This window comes from Hippoglossus hippoglossus, chromosome 8, assembly GCF_009819705.1.
Source record: "Hippoglossus hippoglossus isolate fHipHip1 chromosome 8, fHipHip1.pri, whole genome shotgun sequence".
Lineage (NCBI taxonomy): Eukaryota > Metazoa > Chordata > Actinopteri > Pleuronectiformes > Pleuronectidae > Hippoglossus > Hippoglossus hippoglossus.
Window position 1 is genome coordinate 14,822,924 of NC_047158.1, and position 24,196 is coordinate 14,847,119.

The 24,196-nt window shown below is 42.4% G+C and overlaps 1 protein-coding gene across 4 annotated transcripts in view; it reads right to left on the reverse strand.

The window, feature by feature from the left end:
- Positions 1-1,106: 1,106 nt before the first annotated feature.
- Positions 1,107-24,196, reverse strand: part of brd4 (bromodomain containing 4) — a 29,316-nt gene continuing 6,226 nt past the window's right edge. The window contains exons 1-21 of one of the 4 annotated variants that reach the window (XM_034593752.1): positions 21,765-21,862; positions 12,926-13,313; positions 12,176-12,313; positions 11,948-12,083; positions 11,538-11,869; positions 11,226-11,285; positions 10,703-11,095; positions 10,473-10,601; positions 9,587-9,817; positions 9,250-9,494; positions 8,538-8,869; positions 8,338-8,433; positions 7,850-8,242; positions 6,658-7,316; positions 6,459-6,621; positions 6,243-6,349; positions 6,004-6,154; positions 5,772-5,902; positions 5,443-5,648; positions 3,853-4,174; positions 1,107-3,666 (exon numbers count right to left, since the gene is read on the reverse strand). In XM_034593752.1, coding sequence (XP_034449643.1) covers positions 3,598-3,666; positions 3,853-4,174; positions 5,443-5,648; positions 5,772-5,902; positions 6,004-6,154; positions 6,243-6,349; positions 6,459-6,621; positions 6,658-7,316; positions 7,850-8,242; positions 8,338-8,433; positions 8,538-8,869; positions 9,250-9,494; positions 9,587-9,817; positions 10,473-10,601; positions 10,703-11,095; positions 11,226-11,285; positions 11,538-11,869; positions 11,948-12,083; positions 12,176-12,313; positions 12,926-13,313; positions 21,765-21,862 — 4,779 coding nt within the window. In that variant the 3' untranslated portion in view covers positions 1,107-3,597. Of the gene's footprint in view, positions 3,667-3,852; positions 4,175-5,442; positions 5,649-5,771; positions 5,903-6,003; positions 6,155-6,242; positions 6,350-6,458; positions 7,317-7,849; positions 8,243-8,337; positions 8,434-8,537; positions 8,870-9,249; positions 9,495-9,586; positions 9,818-10,472; positions 10,602-10,702; positions 11,096-11,225; positions 11,286-11,537; positions 11,870-11,947; positions 12,084-12,175; positions 12,314-12,925; positions 13,314-21,764; positions 22,438-24,196 lie in introns of those variants that run through there. The other 3 variants (XM_034593753.1, XM_034593751.1, XM_034593754.1) reach the window with 3 other exon arrangements.

The following is a 24,196-nucleotide window of genomic DNA, read 5'->3' on the forward strand; positions in this document are numbered from 1 at the left end:
TTGCTTTCTTAAGAGCATGTTTTACTTTTTCTTTTTACTTTTTTTATTTTTTTCAATCACCTTTTTGAGTTAGCTCTGCGTTGGGGTGCTGACGCCAGAATGTCCGAGCTACAACGGAAGTAAACACTGAAATGCTAATTAGCTATGATGCTTAAACTGTAGAAAGAAGACGTTTTTTGTTTTTGTTTTATTTAATCACAGGGAAATGGAACAGACAGTTTAATTAGTGTAAATTAGGAGGAGCACCTTAAAGCAGCACAACGTACAAACCTAAACTTTTAACCGCATTTTCAGTGCGATAAATCAGATAGAGATAAATCAGATAATGAGACAATAATAGTTATTACTTTTTAAAGTGTATTCACAGTCACTGCGTCATTTTAAATGTTACAACAGTAAGTGTCAAATAAACTAATAAAAACATAATCAGCGGAAGTTGTATGTTGGTATTTCCTGGTTGTTATTTTGAAAGTGCCGGAAGTGCTGGTTCAGTCTTGATCGCTTGAGTATGTTAGGAATCAGGGTTCTTCACTGCCCCCAGAGTCTAAAGTGAGAACTGCAACACTGTGTTAAAATGGTTCCACAAATAACTAGAACAGCAACATCAACATAGACAACACCATCACATCTGTAAATTCTATCAAACCAAACTAACTGTTATTATTACCCAAATTAAAATATAGTTTCATTTGTTTTCTTAAATCAAAATATTAATTTCATTTATTTGCTGAGCCTCAGCAGTGTGTCACTTTGTACTGTTGACATTAGCAGGCGTCTAAACGTGACAACTATAGAACAGAATTAAGATTTTCTGCAGTTTTTCCCTGATTACTTGACTTTGGTCGGTTTGAAAAATCTAAACATGAGTTCAAGTGTGAAATCTGCAAAAACTGAAGTGTACCTGTCAAAATGGCTCAAGTTATTACAGTACTTATTAAAATGTAGCTGCTCTGTTTCTTCCAGGCACAGCTTTCCTGTGTAAAATATCCTGAAGGATGTAAAAAAGAGATGCTCCCTCTTAAGAATCTGCTGGTGGAGAATCCGAGAGCTCGTCAGTGACATTGCAGATCCACCAGAGGCATCGAATTAAAAACAGAGACAAACAGTTTTTCGTTTATTTTTTATTTTCTATAAAAGAAATGAGTTTATTCAATGATCATAACAGACTTATAACAGATCAGGAACCTCGATAGACCAGTCACATACCAAACGATAATCGAGGAAAAGGTTCGAACAAAACCCCCCCAGAACAGAACACATGTAACACAAAATAAAATACCTGAATAAAGCAAACTCTGGGCTGAGCTGCGGGTCAGCACATTCTCGGTAGAACTCATGGCACATTATGTCCAACAGTTACTGTGAAAAAAAAAAAAAAAGGCTAAACAGGAATGAAGTTTTTTTGTTTTTTTTACCCTTTCAAAACCAGTCTAATAATAAAAATTATATATTCATATATGGTGGACTTCATGGAAATTTAAAAAAGGTGACTTAAGCACAAAAACAAATTCTCCTGAAGTACTGTTCATCTGTTTCTCCTCCTCCTCCTCTTCCTCCTCCTCCTCCTCAATATAATGCTTATCTACATTGCGGAACATACCTCCTTGTACCACACACTTAAAAAAAATTAATAACAATAACACACAGTCACGCAATCGTCCAAATTTACACAGTCACACTCACAGACCAGACTCACACGCTAAGTGTGGCAATGCTGAAACATCTCTATCTAAAATCTGCTGATTGAACAAAATGAGAAAGTAGTTGTCAGGTGTGTACACTCATAGAAGTCCAGCTAAAACTAAATTTAAAACCCGAATATTGACAACGGGTAAAATATAAAATGCTGTCTTTTCCTTTTTTTATTTCCTTTTTTTAATTTTTTACACAAACTCTTTCAAAAATCTCCCTCCCCGGTCAAATATTACACCACCCAATTCCTGACTCGCCCCCTTTCTTAACCCCCTCGAAGTGTAATATAAGCCAACGAGAATTGCAATACAATACAGGCACTGGAGAAAAACACCATAAGAGACGAGTGGAGAGGACGAGATGCGTTTCAAATTTCAACCCATCCGCGCTCCAGACGACATCTCCAAGAACAGAATTAGAACTCACATCCACTATTATCGAACAAGAACAAATATAGAAATCAAAACTGTTTTTTTCAGCGTTTTCAGATTTGTGACTTTTGTAATCGTTTTTGTCTTTTTATTTTGTATCGTCGACACTGTGCCCGTGGTGACGCCTCCATGCGAAAAACTAACCAGGAGCTCTTTCTGATCCCTTCAACTATTCTTTCCTAACCTGATTCACAGCTACAGAAAGGTGGCGAGTGTTTGTTTTTATTCCCGATTGTCCCCTTCCTGCCTCGAACGCTCCGCTTGTTGACATGTGATCCAAAACCCGCGCGGTAAGATCGGAGCGCTCGCAACAGCAGGGGGCTCCTCGACTCCTCACTTAACTCCTGCTAGTGTGACTGCTGCGAACAAGCCAATGATATGAACATTTCCAACATCATGTCTAAAAGTGTAATACAAATAACGGTGCAACTCGTAGTGAAATTAAATTTCAACTAAAACTCGGAAAACAACCGGACCTTTCTACTCTTCTGCTAACGATTTTCCTGTTGCGGCTTTAAATAAGAAATACAAGGCAGGATAAAAACTTCAAATGATTCTGTGTCTGATAAAATCCTCACTGGAACTATGATTGATGCATATACGCAGGGGTTTTTATCCCCCGCCAACTACCGACCGTGTTTTAGGACAAGTAATAGAGCATAAAAGATGATGGGTTGTTTGGCATAGACATAAGTGGCGGAGTGTGTTGGTGTGAAGATTCAGAGAGGGGGAAAAAAAATAAACAGTTATTGTAGTATAAGAAAATACTTCTTTACAGTAGATACTACATGATGAAAAAGGTCTGCACTGCTCCTACTCCTGCTTTTAAATGTTATTGGTTTGTCCATGTGTGCAGGCCACAGAACATAATGGTCTGTTTAGGAAAGAGGTGTAAGGCAAAGTGTACCTTCTCCGCTGAGAAATATACAGGATTTACAGTATGGAAGTTGCCGCCCCCCCCCCTCCCTCCCTCCACTCCAACCATTCATGTGTTCACTTACAACAAACGAAACAGACCAGTCCTCTTCATCACCTCAGACATCTGGCAGTTTCAAAACGCCCCTGCGCAGTCTGTCAGTACATTATCAGAGCATGTTCATAGTTACTGTCTTTACTCTTGCGATTATTGTTTGCGACCACGCACACCGTTAGAAGCAAGTGTGACAAAGGCAACTGTGCCGACGGGGGGGGGGTGGTCCTTTCCTCTCTCGCTGTGAGACGCCGCGCAGACGATGCAGAAATCCCCCGGAAATTACATCCAGAACAATGAGACTATCCCCGTGAGCTGTGAGCTTCCCGTCCGGCATCCAAGCGTCCGTCACGTCTACACACAGTCCGTGTCCCTCTGTGGTGCGTGGTCAGCAAATCTCACTTTAGAGGAAGTGTTAATCATCCAAGTTTCTCTTACCCCCCCACCCCGAGGGAATCGTATTTTTATTTTTTTTTTGCAGTTACGTTTCAGTTGCTCCTCTCCTCAAAACAGGTTCTCCTCAAAGATAGCCATTAAGTCACTTTGGAAATTCATGTCAATAGTCGCTGCCATCTGGGGAGACAAGAAAAACAAAAGCATTTCCTTTAGAGTCTGAGAGCTCATACACCTTCATGTAAATATGATAGTTTTTCTACTGTTTGTCTTCAAATTGAACTATTTCTTCTATGGTGCATATCTTTCACATTTCTCCTTCTTTTGTAATGAATTCAAATTGAACATTAAACACAATCATCTCACCGCTTCTCGCCTCCTCCTCTCCTGCTCTCGGCGGCGTGCAAGCTCCCTCTGTTGGTCGAGCGGGTTCTGTGCGGCGGGCTGAGGCGGTGTGGGGGGTTGAGGAGGCTGCTGAATGGCAGTCGGCGGGGGCTCCTGCTGCTGCTGCTGTTGCTGTTGTTGCTGCTGCTGCTGTTGCTGTTGTTGTTGCTGTTGTTGCTGTTGTTGCTGTAGTTGTTGTTGTTGTTGTTGCGTAGGGGCTTGAATGAGCTGCTGTTCCTGGCGCCTGCGTGGCTCCTCGTGCACCCTCCTGGTCGTCTCCATGACGTCGTCTTCATCCCGACCTCTGGAAAACATTCAGACCAATAATTTACACCAGGTGAAATCCAACATGTAGCTGTAGGGGGTTCGTGACTGAGTAAGAGATCTCCTTAAAACTACATCTGGTGCCATTCTGGATGTTTCAAAGGAAAAATGACTAAACATAAAACTGCATGTCCTAAACTCACGATCTCTCGTACAGCTATAGAACAGTTCTGTGCAGGCATGTTTAAGTGGTTTCTAAATTTGGAAATATGCTAAATGCAAAGGGTCCGACGCTGATGAGCTTTTTTTTAAACACATGTTCACCAATGGAACTAAGATTTGTTTTAAGCACCTACAGAAAGTCTGGAGTATCAGTTACAACAGATGGAAAACACTTTCCTCTTGCAGCCCCACTTCCTGCTTTTGATGTGAGATAAATATTAAAATCTGGCCCGATGCAACATTAAACGTCTCAATAGCCTCACACGAATAAAACATCTGGAAACCAAAACCCATTCTCACGTTAAAACTTGAGCTGCATTTCTGAATTAAAGGTTGGATGTCAGCCTCAGCTTTGCAAATGGTACATGAGGTTTATTATCAAGAACTTCAGTGATTTTAGTGCCTTGAACATCTGCTGCCTATTAAGGGAGCTGTTAAACAACATTAGTTTCAGACATGATTAAAACGGCAATTTGTAAATTTGAGGAAGAGTAAACACTCATTTATACACTAACAGGATATCACAAACCAATAACTAACCCTAACCCCGAAGATTATAATCTCCTCAGGTTTATATTTAGACGTCTGAAACAACCCCTCCTGCAGTCCTCAATTAAAATCTATTCTCAGCTGCTGGTGTGGTCCTACAATACAGCCACTAGGGGGCATATCACATCGACTTTCAGCGACCCAAGAGCATTTGTAGTCAAGTATAATGAAGTATTATTTAAAGCTTTACATCACTGACGTTGTTTACGTCAGTAACGCAAATCTGACTCACTCAGGCAGTTGAGGTTCTAAACGTCCTTCATCTGTAATTATATGAGCTCAACAGAGAGACTTGTCGAGCTCTCACAACTTAATATTTTGAATGAGTCTTAATATGGAGAATCCGTTTCTATCCGTCAAGGGACATCGAGTCCACCTGTGTCTCTCTAAAGCTGCCTTAAATGGCCTTTTTCTTTACATCAATCAAACGCCTAAGAGATGAAAAATACGTCTCCTGTAAAAAACAGTTAACCTAATGAGATAAGTTTTGAGGACGTCTGTGTATCATGTCTACGGCTTTCTTCTTGACGTCCTTACCGTAGTTTGTCCTGCTCCCTGCGTAGCCGGTCCTTTTCCGCCTGCTCAGCTTGGGCCTTCAGGGCTTTCTCTCTCTCCTCTTTCTCCCGAGCAGCACGACGGAACTGCTCAAAACTGTCACTCGATGATTTCACTGCAGACATGGGCGTAGACGTGGACTTCTGTGCCAGACTGGCCCATGAGCCCATGTTCTTTAGTTTCACATCCTGGGAATGGACACAGAGACGCACAGTCATCAACTCCAGCATCTTGCAAGATACAATCTTATAAAGTAAAAAAAATTATAAAAACTGAATAAATTGAGTGAAAAGTGTTTCTCTTACACCCACCTGTACTTTTTTGGGGGCAACAGGCGCCTTGGACTCCTGCTTGAACTTATCCTTATCTTGCAGAGAGGGCGGTGGCCCACTGGGCTCAGAGGAGCGGATGACGGGTCGCGAGCTGTCCATGGACTTCACATCTTCACACACATACAAAGAAGCATGGTTTCAATATCATGTGCTGCTTCTTCTTCATATATGTGTAAATGCAGTAAGTCTGAGGGAAAGTCTTGGTACTCACTCTGTTGGCCGTGGCCTGGTTGAGAAGGCTTATTATCGGGGTGTTTGTGATGGTCTGGTCTCATTGCAGGGTTAAAAGACTCTCCTCTCATCACTGGTGATGGAGCAAGTTTCTCCTCCTTCAACCCACCTTGGCTCCCAGGGGCCCTCTGCTACAAGGCGAGAAAATGGAGACACAACGTTGGCCCTGCTCTAAACCGCCACAAAAACAGTGTTGTCCAACCAGAGCATGTAACTCACCTTTTTGGGCTGCATGTTGTGAGGTGGAGATGGGTGAGACACAGGAGGATACTGGGGGAGTTGTGGGGAATGCATCATAAGAGGGGATGGGTTGTCCCTCATGTGACCTGTCAGCAGAACAGAGGCAGGTCCAGCTTCAGGCAACATAATTCATTTGTACAGCAACACTTTTTGCTTCCATCACCAGTTACACTTTTGTCATCTTCTCAGACTCACCTGTGTAAGGGTCAGCCTTGGTCGGGCGAGGGGAGGGCAAGTCTTGCTGCTGCTGGATGATCTGCTGTGCTTTGTTGGTAGAGATGGAAACCTTGTGTTGTGATCCCAGCGACTGAGCAGCTAGTCCAGGACCCTGCTGGTAGCTCTGTTGCTGCTGCTGCTGCTGCTGCTGCTGCTGCTGCTGCTGCTGCTGCTGCTGAGTGTGCTGCATGTGGCGGGCCTGGTGTAGAGGCATCTGTTGGGGCGGGGGCTGATGTGATGGGGCAGGAGGAGCCTGGGACTGAACAGGGAGCTGGGGAGGAGGCAGCGTCGCCTGAGATGAGAGTTGAGATTGTCCCTGGACCGACTGCAGGAGAGAAGTCTGTGGCGGTTGTTGTTGCTGCTGCTGCTGCTGCTGACGAACCTGCGCCTGGAGCGACTGCATGGACTGCTGGGGCTGACGGGGTTGTTGGAACTGCTGCAGGTATAACTGTACTTGGTTCAAAGGCGTTGTAGACCCTGGTTCTTCATCGTCCTCGAGCAGCATCTGAGGAGGTTGAGAAGACAGCAAGCCCTGGGGTGTAAGTGTTGGGGGGGACATGGGCCGTTGGTGCAGAGGCTGAGGAGGGTGAAGGATCTGAGAGGGGAGCTGATGCTGTGGTGGCGCTGCTGACTGGACCTGCAGCGGCTGTTGCTGCTGCTGCTGCTGCTGTTGCTGCTGCTGCTGCTGCGGTTGTTGATGCTGCTGCAGGGTTGGCGGAGGAGGAGGAGGAGGAGGAGGAGGAGGTGCTGCTTGTTGCTGCTGAGGGAGTTTAGGATGAAGCGGCGCTGCCTTGTGACTGGGTCGAGACGGCTGCTGAGGCATGGAACTGTGCAAGGCTAAAATTACAAATAGCAAAGAAACAAATGCATTGTTAATACTTTGTGATCCATGACAAAGTTTACAAAAAAACAGCTGTTCATTTAGCTACATTTGTAAGTGTACTAGTATATTTAAGGAAAATACTGCCGAAACAGTTTCATATGGAAATGAGCATAGGCCAGTGGTGTATTTCAAATAATACTGAAGAAGTAATCTGTGCTTTTTCAAACATATTTTTCTGCACATTCAAAATGTTAAATATAGTTTATTGTTGGTAAGACTAGAAGTATATGAGGTCAGGGTGATCTCTATCTTGACCAACAAAATCTAATCAAGTGAATATTTGTGCCACATTTGAAGAAATTCCCTCAAAGGAAATTTCTAAGGATATCATATTCACGAAGTGGGATGGACGTATTCATTCTGACGAAGTATGTGATAATTTTGAAAATGTCATACTTCACTTTGTAGGATCCATTATTGTCAGAGGGACTGCAGGTGCACATTAAGAATCAACCACTATCTAAGTACTACTTGTGGACAGCCTTACCTGGAGACGGGAGGACGGGATGCTGGTTAAGGAAGGGGTGGGTCTCGGGGGACACAGGCTCAGCAGAATGAGCATTGAGGTGTGGAGGTGGAGGTGAGGAGGAGTTGCCCGAGTGGTGAGACAGATGCACGAGGGGCTGGTTGAAAGGTGGCAGGGACTCGAAGCTAGTCTCCAGTAACTGGGAAGACTCCAGAGCAGCTACGGGGGGAGCCATGAAGCCTGCAGGAGATTGCTGCTGATGCTGCGGCTGATGGTGCTTGATCTGACTGCTCGGCTGAAGGCCTGCAGGTTGGGAATGAAGCCCAGAGTGAGCAGAGCCGCTCTGTGCGTGAAGATGCATCTTCTTCCCCTCCTTTACAGACTGGCCCTTCTTTTTCTGCTGTTTTATTATTCCTGAAAAAAGTAAAATTAAGATAAGTTAACAGATAACACTTTGTGTTTTTTATTGGATTTGGGACATTTGAGTGGTAATATCTGCAACAAGTTACCTGTCCCTTCTGCTTCGCTGTCTGAGCTGGAGCCAGTGCTCTCTGAAGAAGATCCCATCTTTTTGGAGGTAGCCATGGACTCCAAAGTCTTCTCAACTGCAAAACAACAACTATGTGTTCATGCACGTCTTGAATAACACAACTGCTAGTTTATACCTCAGAGTGACTGCTCTCTTTGCTGATTTCCCATAGTCACTTACCTGGAGCCCTTTTCTTCTTGCGGAGGCAGGAAGAAACGTATCTCTCCAGCTCGCGCAGAGTGGAAGGCTTTAGCGTCTCAAAGTCAATCTCTATCTCATCAGGGTTTGAGTTTTTAAGTGAGGGCTCTCTGGACTGGATAATATGTACTACGCGGCCAAGCTTGTCACCTGGAAGCTTGTTGATGTCCAAGCTTAATTGCCTTTTCTCCTCATATGTCATGGGCTTGCACTTTTCCCCTGACGCTGATGACCCAGCAGCCCCAAGGTCATCTTCGAGGCTGGGAATTGGCTGCAGATTGGGTGGATGGTCTCTTTTCATCCCTTCCTTTTTACTACAGAGGCAAAATAAATGTGAAATTTACCAATATGTAACAATGGCAGGTGTATTTATACATTCTGGAAAGACAACTCAAACTAAAAAAACGAATTACTCAAATATAAAGAAGAAATGATAAAGATCACCTAATATCATTGTGCTTGCTCAATATCAACTCATAAAAGATACCAGTCAGATTTTTGGAATATGATAACTCAGATTACTGAGCCTCCCGACTTAAATTTCAACTGTAGCCACAATTACACAATAAGAGCATAAAAGCATGAAAAACCGAGTAAGGTAATACTGAATTTGGCAATAACAAGCTGATCGTAAAACAAATGGATAACAGCTGGTTGAACTGACAGCCTAACATGGAGAATGTATAAAACCCACCTGTGTTTCTTCTTGGAAACCTCTTTGTTGTTATTGTTACTCGACTTGTTCTTCTTAGAGATCTGCGAAACAGGTATAGTATCTTGGATTTCATCCACAAGGCTAGGCATGCTTCCCTTCTTCTTATGCTTCTCTTTTTTCTTCTCCTTCTCTTTCTCTTTCTTCTCCTTCTCCTTCTCTTTTCTCTTTGGTTTGCTGACTTGTGGTTGAGACAGGGCAGCCAGCTGCTCATGGACAGCCTTCAACTGTATCAAGGGAAGAGACCAGTTCTCAACAAAGGGTAACAAGGGCTGGACCACAAATATGCCGCCACTCTGAACCTTCTGTGATTACTGACCTGTTCCTGGAGCTCAGCCAACCTCTGGGCTCGCTCCTCTTCAGAGTCATCTGTGGAAGACTCAGACTCAGAAGATGAGTCACTGGAACTGTCTGAAGACGAGGCGATGTGGGCCAAAGGAGGTGGGGGCTTAACAGGGGCCGGATGGTGAAGTGTAGGAGCTGGGGCAGAAACCAGAGGTTTGCTCTCAGGTTCATCCGGCATCTTGGCAAAACGCATCTCAAAGACATCCTGGAAAATGAAAATAAACAAATTAAGCAAAAGGCATGTGTAGGTAGGTATAGACTTAAAAGAAACCACAACTTTTTTTTTTTTGGACAGAATGTGTGCCTTTGTGTATTGGACTTTGTTGGCCAGCTGTGCACTATTGACTATTATAGATCATTGTATATTGTAACTCTAATGTCTGTATTTCTGGATTGTCGAGTTTGTAGGTGAGTCGTCTGTGTGTGCTTTGTTTGTGAATATGCTGCCTCTAATTACCCATTGAGAAATAGAATATCAGAAAATATACTATATGTGGCCAATTTCAGTCACTAAGATGGAAAAGAGAAGGATACGATAAGACTACGGCTGTGTAAACAAATGGAGCAAACCTGGGGTTGAGTTGATTTATTTTTTAACAGAAAACTAGACAAACTGTAATAAATAGTATAAATAAATACATGTTGCATTTGTATTGTACAAAGAATAATCAGTGGATAATACATAAGACTCTCAATGACAATATATTTTATTGGAGTTTAACTAAAACAGCACTGGAGTTTGGCCAAGCTTCTCTTCAAGTGGATGTTTTTGAGATGAATTAAACTCTACAGAGATGAACTGCCTGATCTTTTTGGTATTTTAACAAAGTAACACTGTTTGCACGTAAGGCTGTATTTACCTGTAGTTTGCGCGCCATAGCTACCACCTCGTGGTCTGGTGGGTTATATTTGTAGCAGTTGGAAAACATTAATCGTACATCAGCAGCAAACTCCTGGGGTTCCCGGTATTGCCTGTTCTCCAGCTTTGCCTATTAAACACATCAAGGATATGAATTACTTGCCATGCCACAACTCCACTCTCTTTAATAACTTATGGTACACTTGACCGACTGTGCCGTCTTCACCACACCTTGATGGTGTTTAGGTCCATGGGATGTTTGATGATATCGTGATAATCATGTAGTCCAAGTGCAGCCACATCAACGGGTTTGTAGAATGGCCAGGCGTAGGCAGCATGTTTCTTAGACAGCATATCCCTAACCAAACTAGCACAATATCCCAGTTGATCTTGTGGTTTGGGGCTATGACCTCCGCTTGGTCCGCTCAGTCCGCTCAGTCCGATACCCATGCCTATGTGATGCTGAGAGTCTGGAGCCTCCTTCTTAATCAGTTTTGTAGGTCTGGTACTCTCTCGCCTGGGTAACGTCTTCCCAGATTTGGACTCTGCTGGCGAAGATTCACTGAGTTGGTCATTTGCTGTGGGCGTTGTAGTGTCTGCTTTCCTTTTCTGGCTCTTTCTTTGCTGGATAGCAGTGAATAACAAGAAAGCACAGAGATGGGGAAAAAGACGACAAGGACAAAAATGAATGGTGATGCCAACCTAAACCACATCTCAAATTTATTTTAAAATGTTGTTAATTTCGTTTGCCAACCTTTATTTCCAATGACTTGTTGAGAAATCGGATCATGTGAGGGTTCGACTGACTGCAGGGCTGTGGTACAAAGTTTATTTTTATTGTGACAGTTTTTTTAATTTTTCTATGTTGAGGTATAAGATTACATTTTAAAAAGTATAGACTAAAATGTTCAGTTTAAGGCTGAGGTTGATTAAACATGACTAAACATAACATGGACTTTTTATCTCAGGACTGAGATGAAGAATACGTCTAAAATTATCTTACAAAATCAAAACTAGTCAAAAACTAGACCCCCTGCCCAAGCATATTTTCCCGGGTTACACTCACTTTGGTCATGGTAACAGGGTTCTGCAGCATGGGGGCAGTGTTCTGGATGGATGCTGGAGGCAGGGAAGTCTGAGCAGGGGGAGGCACAGAAGTCATGATGGGAACTTGAGGAGCACAGTCTGATTGGCCCAGAGAGTAGGGAGCTCCGAGCTGAGGCGCGTGGCTAGGTAACGTCGGGGGCATGTGGGCCTGCATCAAAGGCTGGGGAGGTAGTGAAGGTGGGCCCTGCACAGGTCCTCTGGTCAGCGGTGATGCTGAGAGGTTTGACAGACCACGGGTGTGAGGAGTCGTGGACGAAGGATCAATGATGGCCCCTGGTTTCAAGCTCAGGCCTTGATGAGAGAACAAAAATTAATAGCTCGTAGAGGCAAACTCCAAGAACAAAATATGCTACTAGTTAAGACACCTACCTCCCTCTCTCCTGCCCCGCCCGCGTCCTTTCCCTGTCATGACAACGATCTCAGTTTCTTCCTGAGGCATTTCTGTGATCTTCCCGAGGAAAACCTTCTCTAGAGACTCAGCCATCAGGACTATGTCATCTCCAGGCTGCAGGGGGAGACAAACACTCTTAGCAAAAGTAGAGGCATATCAGGATGTTGAGCACTTGGTGATAATACAGGTTCCAGGGTACAACTTACCTTGTTGTATATGTAGCAGTTGGTAAACATTGTGTTGAAGTCTTGGATACATTCTTGGGCATTCAAGTAGTAACTGTTCTCAAGCCTTCTCTTGATTGTTCCCATGTCCATAGGAATTTTGATTATTGTGTAGTAGTCCTGGAAAGGTTGCATACAAGTATTTCAAGAAAGTTGATTGCTTTTTCAATAAAAAATTAATAAATAATAATCTCTTATTATAATTTCTTAAGCAATTACAAAATAAGTTTTATATTATCCATTTTAGATTTAACTAAATAATGAAATCAAATGCTCTTCTTGCCGACAAACATATTGTAAACATGACAATGTGTGTCAGGGTGAAGAAGTTATTTGGAGGGATAATGTTAGAGTTTTTCTTTGGTTACATAGTTTCTGGATGAGGTTTTATCTAAGGGTAGAGAGCGTGGTATGTAAACATGTACAGAATGTTGTGTGATATGTCTTATTGGGCTATGTAAATAAAACCGACCTGACTGAATAAGCAGAACACAAATCAACAATTACAAAGCTACTTTTTTGCTTATCTTGGAAGAAATGAGCCCTGATATCTCAAACAAAACTATATAAAACACATACAGGAGAGAGTTGTTCTGCAGACTGCAATAAATGTAAATCAACCTATATGAAACATATACTGTAAATGTGTAGATGCAGTGAAGCTGGTGACAATTTGTATGTGACGCCTGCTATGTTTTGAGGTATGAAGCACATAGGGTGATGAATACTCACAGGCAGGTTGAGTTTGACTGCATCCACTGGTGCATGAAAGGGCCAGGCAAACTGGTGCTTCCACAGGGACTTCACCACCACCTTGAGCAGAAACTGCAGCTGATTGGTCTGGCGCTTTGGCCTGTCGGGACTGACGCACTCAGGGGCTGTGGGGTTACCCGAAGACTGGGCCTGCCCCTGGCTGCTGCTGCCGCCCGACATCTGCGCTGCGTCCAGGCCGTCCCCCATTCTGTGTGGGTTGAGCATGGGCTCGTGCCCCGGAGGGGGAGCTGGAGCTGGAGCAGGGGCAGGGGTAGTGGTGTTGGCAGGACACCAGTTCAGTCTTGGCCCCGGCACAGACTCCACTGACAGAGCACTGCTGATCCCATTGCACTCCTCGCTGGACTCTCTGAAGAGAGAAAAGAACACACTGTTAGCATGTGTGTAAACAGCCCTCAAAAAGATATCACTTTATTTGTCAGAAAGTCAGAAATTCTATAGGAATCATTTAGCATAGCTAAGTAGACCTCTGATACCTTAGTTATTGTAATTGCGCTACAAAAATTAAAATATAATAATACCTGTAAACTACAAATATCAATGCAGATGATTACTTCCATTATTAATTTAGCTGTTTGGTGTATACAGTGCACTAAAAGCTCACAATCATTAACTACGACCTCAAATACCAAGGTTGTTATCTCTCTACTGATATTGACAACTGAAACAAAATCTGCTCTCTAATCTGAAGAGTCAAGAGGTCAAGGTTTCGGTCTCGCATTTGTATGCTCTTCAAGGATCTTTGTCTTCCCTTTCTGTCTCGGGACGTGGGAGTGTTTAGGGATGTGGGCGGACAAGGGTGGAGAGTGGCAGGGGGAGGGTGCGAGGGGGGGGCGGTTAGCGTCATCTGGCAGCTGAGGGACTGTGTTCCACTACGCAGCGCTCTGTCCGAGATAATGTCCTCTCCCCGGCAGTGAGGGACATCCCATTCAAGATACACACAAAGGCTGTTAAGACAACAAGGCCTAATAATAATAATAATAATAATAATAAAGAAATAATTGAAGGCTTCCGAACTAATGTTGATTATGAGGTTGGACATTTAAGTCTCAATTAGAAACACATTAGCCTTCCAGTCTCACACACTTGAAGCCCACCACCACAAAAGGCCAGTGAAGATAAACACATTCCACTGTATAGATCTGTGATTAATCACATTCCTGTTGAGTCACTTTCTGAGAAGAGAGAAGCAGTTTGCACACCACATGATCGCTGCCTCCCCAAGGCACAAGGCGGAGAATCTGACTAACTGACCAATATGTTCAATGACAAAACATGAAAAAGAAAGTCCAACATGGATGGTAGTCCAGCACATGACTCTTAAAGTGCTGTTTGACGCAAGATAACTTCTCAAATAAGACCAAAATAATTTGGCATTCATTATTTTTCATATGCCAAGGTAAGGTCTTCAGAGTAACACTCTAAAACCTGTAGGTATTTATTTTACTGTCATTTACGATGAAGAAAAATCGCAAATTATCATATTTTAGGAGCTGGAACCACACGTATGGAAACCCACTCACTGACGGCCACATCACAGCTCTGTCTGCTACAAGCCGGGTATTTCAACACTTGACATGATGTGAACTCTATGAAAAATATTTTTCAAAAACTAGAAAAAATAAAGAATTTCTGACTGTCACTGAGCTTCCATATCTTTAGACAAAGGAATGAAAGCTATTTTGGATGTGACGGGTATAAGAGCAGTGCAAACACGGTTTCATCACTATTTGCTTAACTGTGATTTGCTCGAGCCACATTAAGTGTGCCACTGCAGTTGATTCACAGGTGCTGTGTATAAAAACAGCATGTTGACTCAGTTAAGAACTAATAAAGTTGTTTTTATAATAAACACCATGGAGAGTAGAAGTTAAATATACTGGAATGTTGCTGGTTCCCCATTTTCCCACCAGGAAAATAAGGATAAGAAATGTGCCCACACAAGATGTTTGGGGAAGAAGTTACCAGAGCAGAATCAATCAATACAACTCTGACACAGTTTCAACAAGTGCTGTTCATGTCTTTGTTAAAGTGTGAATATTTGATTCAGATAGTTTTGGTTTCACATTGCAAAACTAAAGATGTTTGTATGACATACATACGTCTCTGTATCATCATGTACATTGTCTACTTTTACCTATACTTGATATTGATTGGTATGGGGGTGCGTCTGATGTCGGCTAATGAATTTGCTAACTTTTATGAATAAAGTGCATAATTAAAAAGTAGTCCTTCTACTTTAATGGAGAAAATGAATTCACCTGTTCATTACATACCTGTAATATCAGTAAAATGAACATCCTCTTTGTTCAAACATATCATCAGAAGTGATGACAGCAGGCAATCCTGCAATCTGCTTCTTTTTGTTTTTGTATTGTTTAATGCTGTCTCAGCTTCCTGCAATGGGTTTGATAGTCCATTATAACTATTTTTACACTGCAAACGAACAAAACTGTGGGTCAATTTGATTCAGAACAAGACCACCTCTTTTGGCTGGACTAGATTTTGGCCCGGAACAGGGCCGAGGTACCTTTCACATCTATTTTGGTTCAGACTAAACTGAAGAGACGTCATTAGGCCGCTTCAGCTGATGGCGTTTCTACCAGCCTTCACTAACAGATCTATCACAACTTATCACTGCTTGTAAAAGTTATGAAAACAGTTAGAAGGTAATCCAAAAGCTCTTTCCAACGAGTCACTTGCAGGAACATCTGGCTCATCAAAACAACTGTAAAGGAACAATGGAAGTGGAAATCAAATGAACTACTAAACTGTAAAAGCAATAGATTGTGCTGGACTTTCTGGAGAGAGGTTCATTATTATTATTAATCTTGCAGTCGTTTCACCTTTTTTTATTAATATTATACAGAGACACGTACTGCAAAAAACTGTCCTTGGTAAACAATAAGGAGACGACAGAGAATTTTTGTTTTACGTAGGGCAACAGAAAATAATTAACCAAGCCAAACTAGAATAACAACTTTTGAGCGAGTTATGAGGAAGTCGGACATCAACTGAACTTATATAACCTTCCCCCAATGCAAGCACGTCATACTTACAATCATAAATAGCTACACACCAACATAGCCTTATATGTGGAAGTTCTTTTTGGCAAAACCGGAGGATAAGAGTGGTGTTGAATAATTGAATGACGATGAAAACAATGGAAATCCACATTTGTTAATGTTTCCGTCTCTAAATATAAACATGAGTCAAAGATATGACCCCTCACAGATGAAATGAATGACGATTATCTCGTAACAATAGAAAAGGAAGCGGGCAATAAGTGCGTCAGGTCCAAACCCACAGACATTCTGTGGAACAAGTCGCAGAACATTTTAATGACTGTTATCGGAGGAATACATCACAAGAAACAATGGATCAGACCTTTCTGCGTATGGGGCCCAGTTTTTTTTACTCAATCATTTTGTACATTTTAACACTGGGATCTTTCTACATCTGTAAAAGGTAACAAGATATTCCAAAAATCAACACCAGAACAAAGTACAGCCTCAAAAAAACTGAGAACAGAGTCTGTTCAAACACAAATAACAAACATGTCTCAACAAACATAATATGTGGTAGTGTACTGCAGTACTACACTGAATTCACATCTTTTGGAGTTTCCCAGAGTACTCAATATCAATCTCGGAGCATATCAGCGAAGTCCGGAGAATTGGGTCCGGACTTAACCCGCAGTTTGCTTTTCACTCTGCACAGACGCATTTACACCAGCAATAAATCCTCCGCATTATTCAGTCGAGGGACAATTGGCAATATTTTGGGACGACAGCAAATCGGGTCAAGACAGTCTGACTCGTTTCTTTTAACACACAAGTTTTTCCACATAAATACTTTTAGTAGGTGTTTATGGTCCAGATGACATTTTGGCTCATTTCTATCAACAGCTATCTGCTTGTGAAGGCAGATACATTTCAGTCAATGTATTCCATCTCTTTTGCTCTCCTCACAGGCTGTTTACCTGAGGGGCAACCAAACCCTGCTCAAACAAAATTAGTCAAACTAGAAACAGAAACCAGATGGGTGCCCGCCTCAAAATCTTGTCCCTTGCCTACAGATTCTGCATAAAATCTGTTACTAGAGATTACTCAATTTAGACACTACATACAATGCCTTTTAGGATACAGCAGGGGTCGAGATAATTATTATTTAGAAATTATTTGTTCTGCAGAGACATTGGAGCATATACATTAAAGTATGACCAATTGATCTATTCATTAATAGTATCGAGCTGTTTTGGAATAACTTATCTGTCTCCAATGGGCAGGTGCAATCTTTCAATTACTTATCATTGCTATAGTTGTGTACAAAATCGTAAAAAGATGCTGTCGTAATGGCACAAGCTGTAGGAAAGATGATGAGCCTAGAGGGAACACAGAGGAAGCAGCCAGTCTGAGGTGAGACAGCCTTTACCATGATCACAGGCAGGTACGATCCAGGCTTCTAAGGGCACGAGACAGACCCATTAACAGGGCTGGAGCCAGCATGAGAGGAAAGTCTTCAACAAGGGCAAAGTCAAATGAGGTAGCCACAACATGAACCTTTTCCAGCTGGCCTTCAGGGCTGCATGGAGCAAAGTCTCGTCACTCACACTCACTCACTCACACACTCACACTCACACACACACACACACACACAGAGAGAGAGAGATGGTCTTCAGCAGCTCATTAACATCAGCGTCAAGCACACCCACAGCGACAGTTAGGGACACTACAGCTATGCAGCAACGACAAGTGTAAACAAACTTCTGAGAACACGGACACAGGTGCAATGCATAAGGATTCAAACAACTGTAGTGTAGGCATACATCGTAAATGTTGTCCGACGTCCCTGTAGTCTATCTTGTGGTGCTGCTGATAGTAATTTGGCCTTGTGTTCCTAGTCTTTCTCACGCACACACTAACACAGGGAAGCTCTATTCCAACTCCTAGTTTGTTATGCATGTGTTCGTGTTGCACATATTTTTATACATTCCTATGAATCTCATACTTGTCTGCATCTGTCTTGATTGCACAGAAAAGCCATTTGAGAATAAAGTGCAAGGCAATCCACGAAATAGGAGACACGTTCCAGCTATTAGATTACACACTTCAATCAGCTTGCAAAATATTAACTTCAGGGGCATGTGTTACTACAATGATGAATTCTTAATGATGGCACTTGTTTAACCTGGGCCTGTTTTGTGAGACACTCCTCAGAAAAATGCCATCATTCCCTCTCTTCATATTTCCATGGCATCAAGTAAAGTGATGTTTCATTTTCAATTTATCCCTGGATGGTTGAGCTTATAATTGTTATTCAACCTACAAATATGGATTTTTATTGTTAGTTTTCAGCTGATCAATTATTCAGTCTATAAAATATCAGCAACACTGACTTCTCAGTAAATTCAAGACAAAAATACCAGGACACCCTTCACCCAAGTCTGACCTCAAGAGCAGGCACTTACGGGTGCAGGAACAGTAGCGGTCAAGTTAAGAATCTACATAAAAGTCAACATTTCAATATTTTTTAACTTCAATCTAAATAATCACAAATGTAGATCCCAACATTGCAAAATAGAATTGCAGGTTTATATGATGATTTTTGCTTTCATTCAAAGCTTGAGTAATACTTTATGTTGACGTCAATAGTGACGTCACATTCAACCTGTCCACATGATAAATTAGTATAACTCAGTCTCAATGAGCTGCTGTCCTGGTGCAAGAACAATGTTGGCATGTGAGACTAATCAAGTCAGTAGACGCCCGCAACAGAGGTCAATCAAGAGGTCCACTTCCTGCTGCTGCATGTCCTACATGGCTCTCAGATCTGGAATAACAGTTGACCTTTAACCTGGACATACATCACAGCTGACTGCAGTGGAATGTTTTTTTAGGAGGAAGTGGCTCTGGTTACGGGGGTGGGGGGGATGCATATCTCACACCAGGAAATCTATGCTGTGTCTCCAGCCTGATACTTCAGCCAGTACACCCACATGCAGCACCCTGTGTACACAGTATACTTACTGGCATAGTGAGTAATTTCTGACAGGGCAGTGTTGTCCCAAATCAAACAACGCTGAAGGCAACACACTGGAAATGATGATCGCTACATGTGACCAAGATTGCCACCTGCCAAAATATCTGCTGGCTGCTTCCATCAATTACAGTTGAACGTCTACATGCAACATGGATATTATGGTGGCATCAGCGCTGACAATGGGTTGCCAGTTTCAAATTTAAAATGCTGGTGGTCCCTCCTCTTTTGCTACATAGCTAAAAGAGTGAGCATTAAGGTTGAGAAGTGTCCAGCATTCGAAATTCTCTTGTGCAACATCTGTACTTCAAGTACGCTGCATTCTGCCATAGTTGTCGGTGTGAATGCTTACATTTATGCACTCAAAATAGCCAATGTGAGTATGGAAGTACATAAATTGAGAAACAGAAGTGGTCCTGTGTGCAACCTTCCATTGACCATTCTTGATTGAAGGGGAGACATAATAGCAAGATGTCTTCACCCCCATTTAAGTAAACTATTAATCATTCATGTGTGTTGAGGGAGGGAAGGGGTCAATTTCAGGCAAAACTGTCAGTCTACAGATTCCTCTTGTGAAATGATGGCCTGTGTTTGCCTGAAAGCAAAGGCATAAATAATTCATTGGACCACAATGACAAGCCCAAGAACACAACAGCGTGCCTATTCACCTTCATAAAACCACCTTCAACCCTACTCCAGAGAGTAGCTCCACTCGATACTACCATGTCTGCCAATACACCATGTATTGATTACACTGATGGTTATTCATTGGTATCCTTTTACACGCATTTCTTTTTCTGTTTTGTTTTTCCTGAAGTACGCCATCGAGGTGTATACAGGTAAAAGTTATTATCTCCCACTGACTTAATATGTAGATGCAAATATATATGTAATACAAAAAGGATACAAACAATTAAGAAGTTCTACAATAGGGTTAAAAGATGATTGATTTATCACAGTTAAAAACTTGAGTGATCAAGGAAACCTTCAATGACATTGTGCAAAATAGGACAATTACCAGTGTTTTCTGCAGCTAGTTACTCTAAGCAATACCATAAACAACTGTGATCAGAGCCTATGATGAGGACACAGCATAACTCTTTCTCCATGTGACTAGAACACCAAGTTATGAAGTGGTGTTGTGATTTGACGTTGCATTGGAAGCCCGTGGCCTTCTAAGTAGAAAATAAAAGAATTGGTACAGGGGACAAAATAACAAGAAACTGAACTAAACCAAATCAAATAATTGATGGGAGCCGTCTTTCACTGCTGATTCATCATGCTAATTGTCTACGCGGTACCTAACAGGGGCCAACTAATGCTAAGAGTTCCCACCTCACGGAAAATTGTAGGCAATGATCAGGGACTAACCTTCAACTATGACACAATGGCATCTGAGGCCACTAGCCGGCTATCGACTCAAGTGTGTCAAAGTCTTGGGTGATATGCTCTTCAATAATGCTGGAAAGCTGCTTAAAATTACACCACATCATCTGAATAATATCTATCCTTTTAGTGAACTACAGGCCAAGCTGGAGCAAAACATTTAAATATAATATCATTTGATTAATTTAGTAACCAAAATACTAGTGTTAGTTAGTTTACTGTTCAAATCAATGTGCTGGTAAAATAAGCAACAGTGTCATTAAAGAGTTAATGAAGATAATTTGTGTATTTACTATGAGCTTTGATTATTTATTATTCATCAGTTTGATGATCTGTTAAATTTGAACTATGTGTCTACTGACTCGGAGTTGAAATCTGCTATTAGCATAGTCTTAACAGTGAGTAATTATATGATAATAATTATCAGCAATTTTATTAGTGACAGTATGTCTGGAACACACTGTGACGTGCACACTCCACATTTCTCAGAACGACATTCTATCATGTATGATTGGTCTATTTCTTCTTTCATTACGTATAAAACTTGGCTACGAGAAAAACCAAATGTTGCAAAGGTTTCTATGGTAACACTCCCAACACTTCTTGGCCAGTGCACAATGTTTTTCTTGATGGATACAAATCCTACTTTTGGATGCTTACCACGCAAGACCTACACTACTTGCCTTGTGTCATTAGATAAATGAAAGAGAACAACAGCTGGGGTCTTTGTTTACTTCTGAGTAAAGGGTATTTAAACCAGAAATAATTAATAGAAAGGTTGCAAACTTGAAGAAGTTTCCCTCACAGATAACAAGCACTTACAATATGAGTCAGTGCATGAGCACACAAAGTGACTCAAAGGGTCTAACCATGAGTCAGAGACATTATAACAGGAAGGGGCAAGAGTCATGGTAGCTCTTTCAGGTTAAACTTCAGATGCTTGGGAATAGCAGGCCAGCCCCTACCAGGAATCAGGAGACATTTCCACAACTGCCACACACACACAACCCCCTTCTTCCTTTTCCCCTTCCCCCACACCCCCCTCTCTCACTGGGAGGTAGGTTCATGGATTCTGGCTGAAATCTGGATAACGATACTAGTTTCTACACAACACACAGAGGACATACTTCCAAACCAAATTGTTGAGCGGGGTTGTGTAAAACCAGAGATAGTACTGCTAACCACATGATAATCTTGAGAAAGATAACTCCAGGCTGTCTTTCATTCAGGTTTCTCCTTATGTTTGTAACCATGTATTCCAATTGATTGTGTTTTGTATGTATATGTGATTCTACAGATAATTGTAAGGACCGCAGTGACTGTGTTAAATATTTGAAAACTTTGTAGGAGAGTCTACCTCACCAGATAGCATTACCTTTTTACAGAGACTGAATGTGCAATTTTTTCCAGAAGGGCGTCCAGTTTCTGAAAATCCAGCAAATCGTTTGACTTGGCGTGCATCTTGTAATCCATTTATGAACTCCACTAAACAGAAACAGAAACCAAAAAAACAAGGGCTCGAAAGAATTATACAGAAGTTTGTTTTTTCTTTTCTCCCATCCAAAACACGGGAGAGATTTATTCTTCAGGCTCCGGTATGTATACTAAAATCCCACAGAACATGGTGAGTAATCCTTAGTGTAGTCCAAGCAGAGTTTGGGGGTGGCTGTTTCCAGGAAAAAGGCCCCGGCCTGGAAACAGTTGGTCCAGGAGGGGAGGAGAGGCTGAGGAAGCCTACAGCCAGCAGGCTGTGTTAGCTGTGTGAACCGGTCCTCTCTCTACCCCATCCCCCTCTCAGCAGTACAACGGCCCAGTTGCCACAGGCTCTTCGCTCCATTGTGTATCCTCTCCAGGGCCTCCCCAACTTAAATGGACACAAGCAGGCGGTGTACAAGGAGGAGAGAGGAAGGCGAGAGAAGGGAGAAGGCTCCGATAAGATCCCGGAGGAGCACTTTGTTCCCCCTGCTCGCTCCCTCACCCTCTCTCTAGCACTAGCACACCAGCATGCAGTTACTCAACAGTAAAAATGGCTCTGCTGCTTCCTCATTCAGCGGAGGCTCAGCCCACACACACCCCTCCCTCCCTCCCTCTCTCTCTCTCCTACGCGCTTGCTCATTCCACCCCTCCCCTCTTTCCCCATCAATAGCTTGAGGTCCTTGCTCTCTCCTCTCTCTCTCTCCCTCAGTTACACCTTTAACACCCCACCCCCCTCTTGTCTTTTCCTCCGTCCATTTCATCATGCCCATCCCCCCACCCCCCACCCACTCTCCTCTCTTAAGAGTGATCTTGTACATGCCTTCCCCCACCAATTTAAGGACTCCCTTATCTGCACTGCACCTCTCCTCATACATGACTCACATTTCATATTGAGGCTGGGCTACTCTAATACAAAAGAGGTATTTATTCTACAAACTATTGAGGAGAGCGAATATGATGATGGGTCAGATCTTTAAAAAAAAAAAAAAAAAACTCAGTCCTATACACACACAAGCATCTCCAAATCAAATCTAATTCAAGCAAGAGAACTTGATTAGAGGTTCCAAAGTGACCACATCAGCAAATCCATTAGAAGACTAATAATTGTTGCAGCACGGCTCAACAAATTCTAATATTTAAAATATTTCTAAAAGTTTTGAAACAACTTTTATAGAGAACCCCAACCTGAGAAGAGGGAAAATGTCAGGTAAACTCATGAATAATCTGGACATAAGGTAGGGCAGTGTAAAGGTCGACAGCTGGAAACGCAAAGGAAGATCTAAGTGATCAGAGTGTTACAGAAGCAGTTGAAAATAGTGAGACCACCCACTGTTCCCTCCTGTAGCAGAGCAGACTCCCGTTATTATGTTCATGGTAGTACAGTGAACGCAGTGCCATTGGCAGCGTAAAGTACAGAACTCTTTTGATCAAATAAACTGGATTATTTCCTACGTCAATCAGTAACACTCTGCTGTCTAGACAAATATAATTTTGCATATTACTCTTGACGTATGTGTTTAGTTGACTTAACGGTTTTTCACCAAACTAAAAATCTGGTTTTTAGTTTGCCAGGTAACCACAAGTTAAATGTTTAAGGATATTACAAAAATACATAAGTGCTGGTGCATGCGTGAGAAGGCCCAAAGAAACAGGGATCTCTCTGTATGGTTATGGTGCGATCGGGAATCATTGCTGTCAGGCAGAAATCACAACTCAAGATACAGCCTCATGTCTCGAGACACAGATGTGACACACAGAGACCCCTTTTACTCTAAAACAGATATCCAAACTAGACGACAACACTGCATCTTAACCCTGCTAAAGTAGCACAAGAATTACAACCTTCAGTTCACTACTCCTTTGGAGAGAATATGTGCAAACTCTGGGGCAAGTGAGTGGATATTTATGACATTTGATGACTTACAACTCCTTAAACCATAAAATGTTGTTCCCTGGACAGGTGACTGGTGATAGAAGATGGACAATGTCTGTATTCCCAAATGAAATGAGCAGCAGCTACTTTGCGCTGAAGCCAGACACTGACAGCGTCCTCGCAGACCCACTTCCCTGTCCACGTGCCATATGCACTATTCCCTGAGACAATACAGCAGCTGCCAGAGTGACAAAGCTCTGACCCACAGCAATTCAGAGTCGGCCAAGACGATGGCCCTGTCACTGGAAGGGTGGGGGGAGATGGTTTTCAGACACAGAGAAGGAAGGAGGTAGGGAGGAGAGTGTGAAGAAGATGAAAAGCGAAGGAGAGAGTCGCTGCATTTAGACTGGGGGTTGGGTCAGAGGAAGAGACACCGGTACACACAGATGAGACTGCGG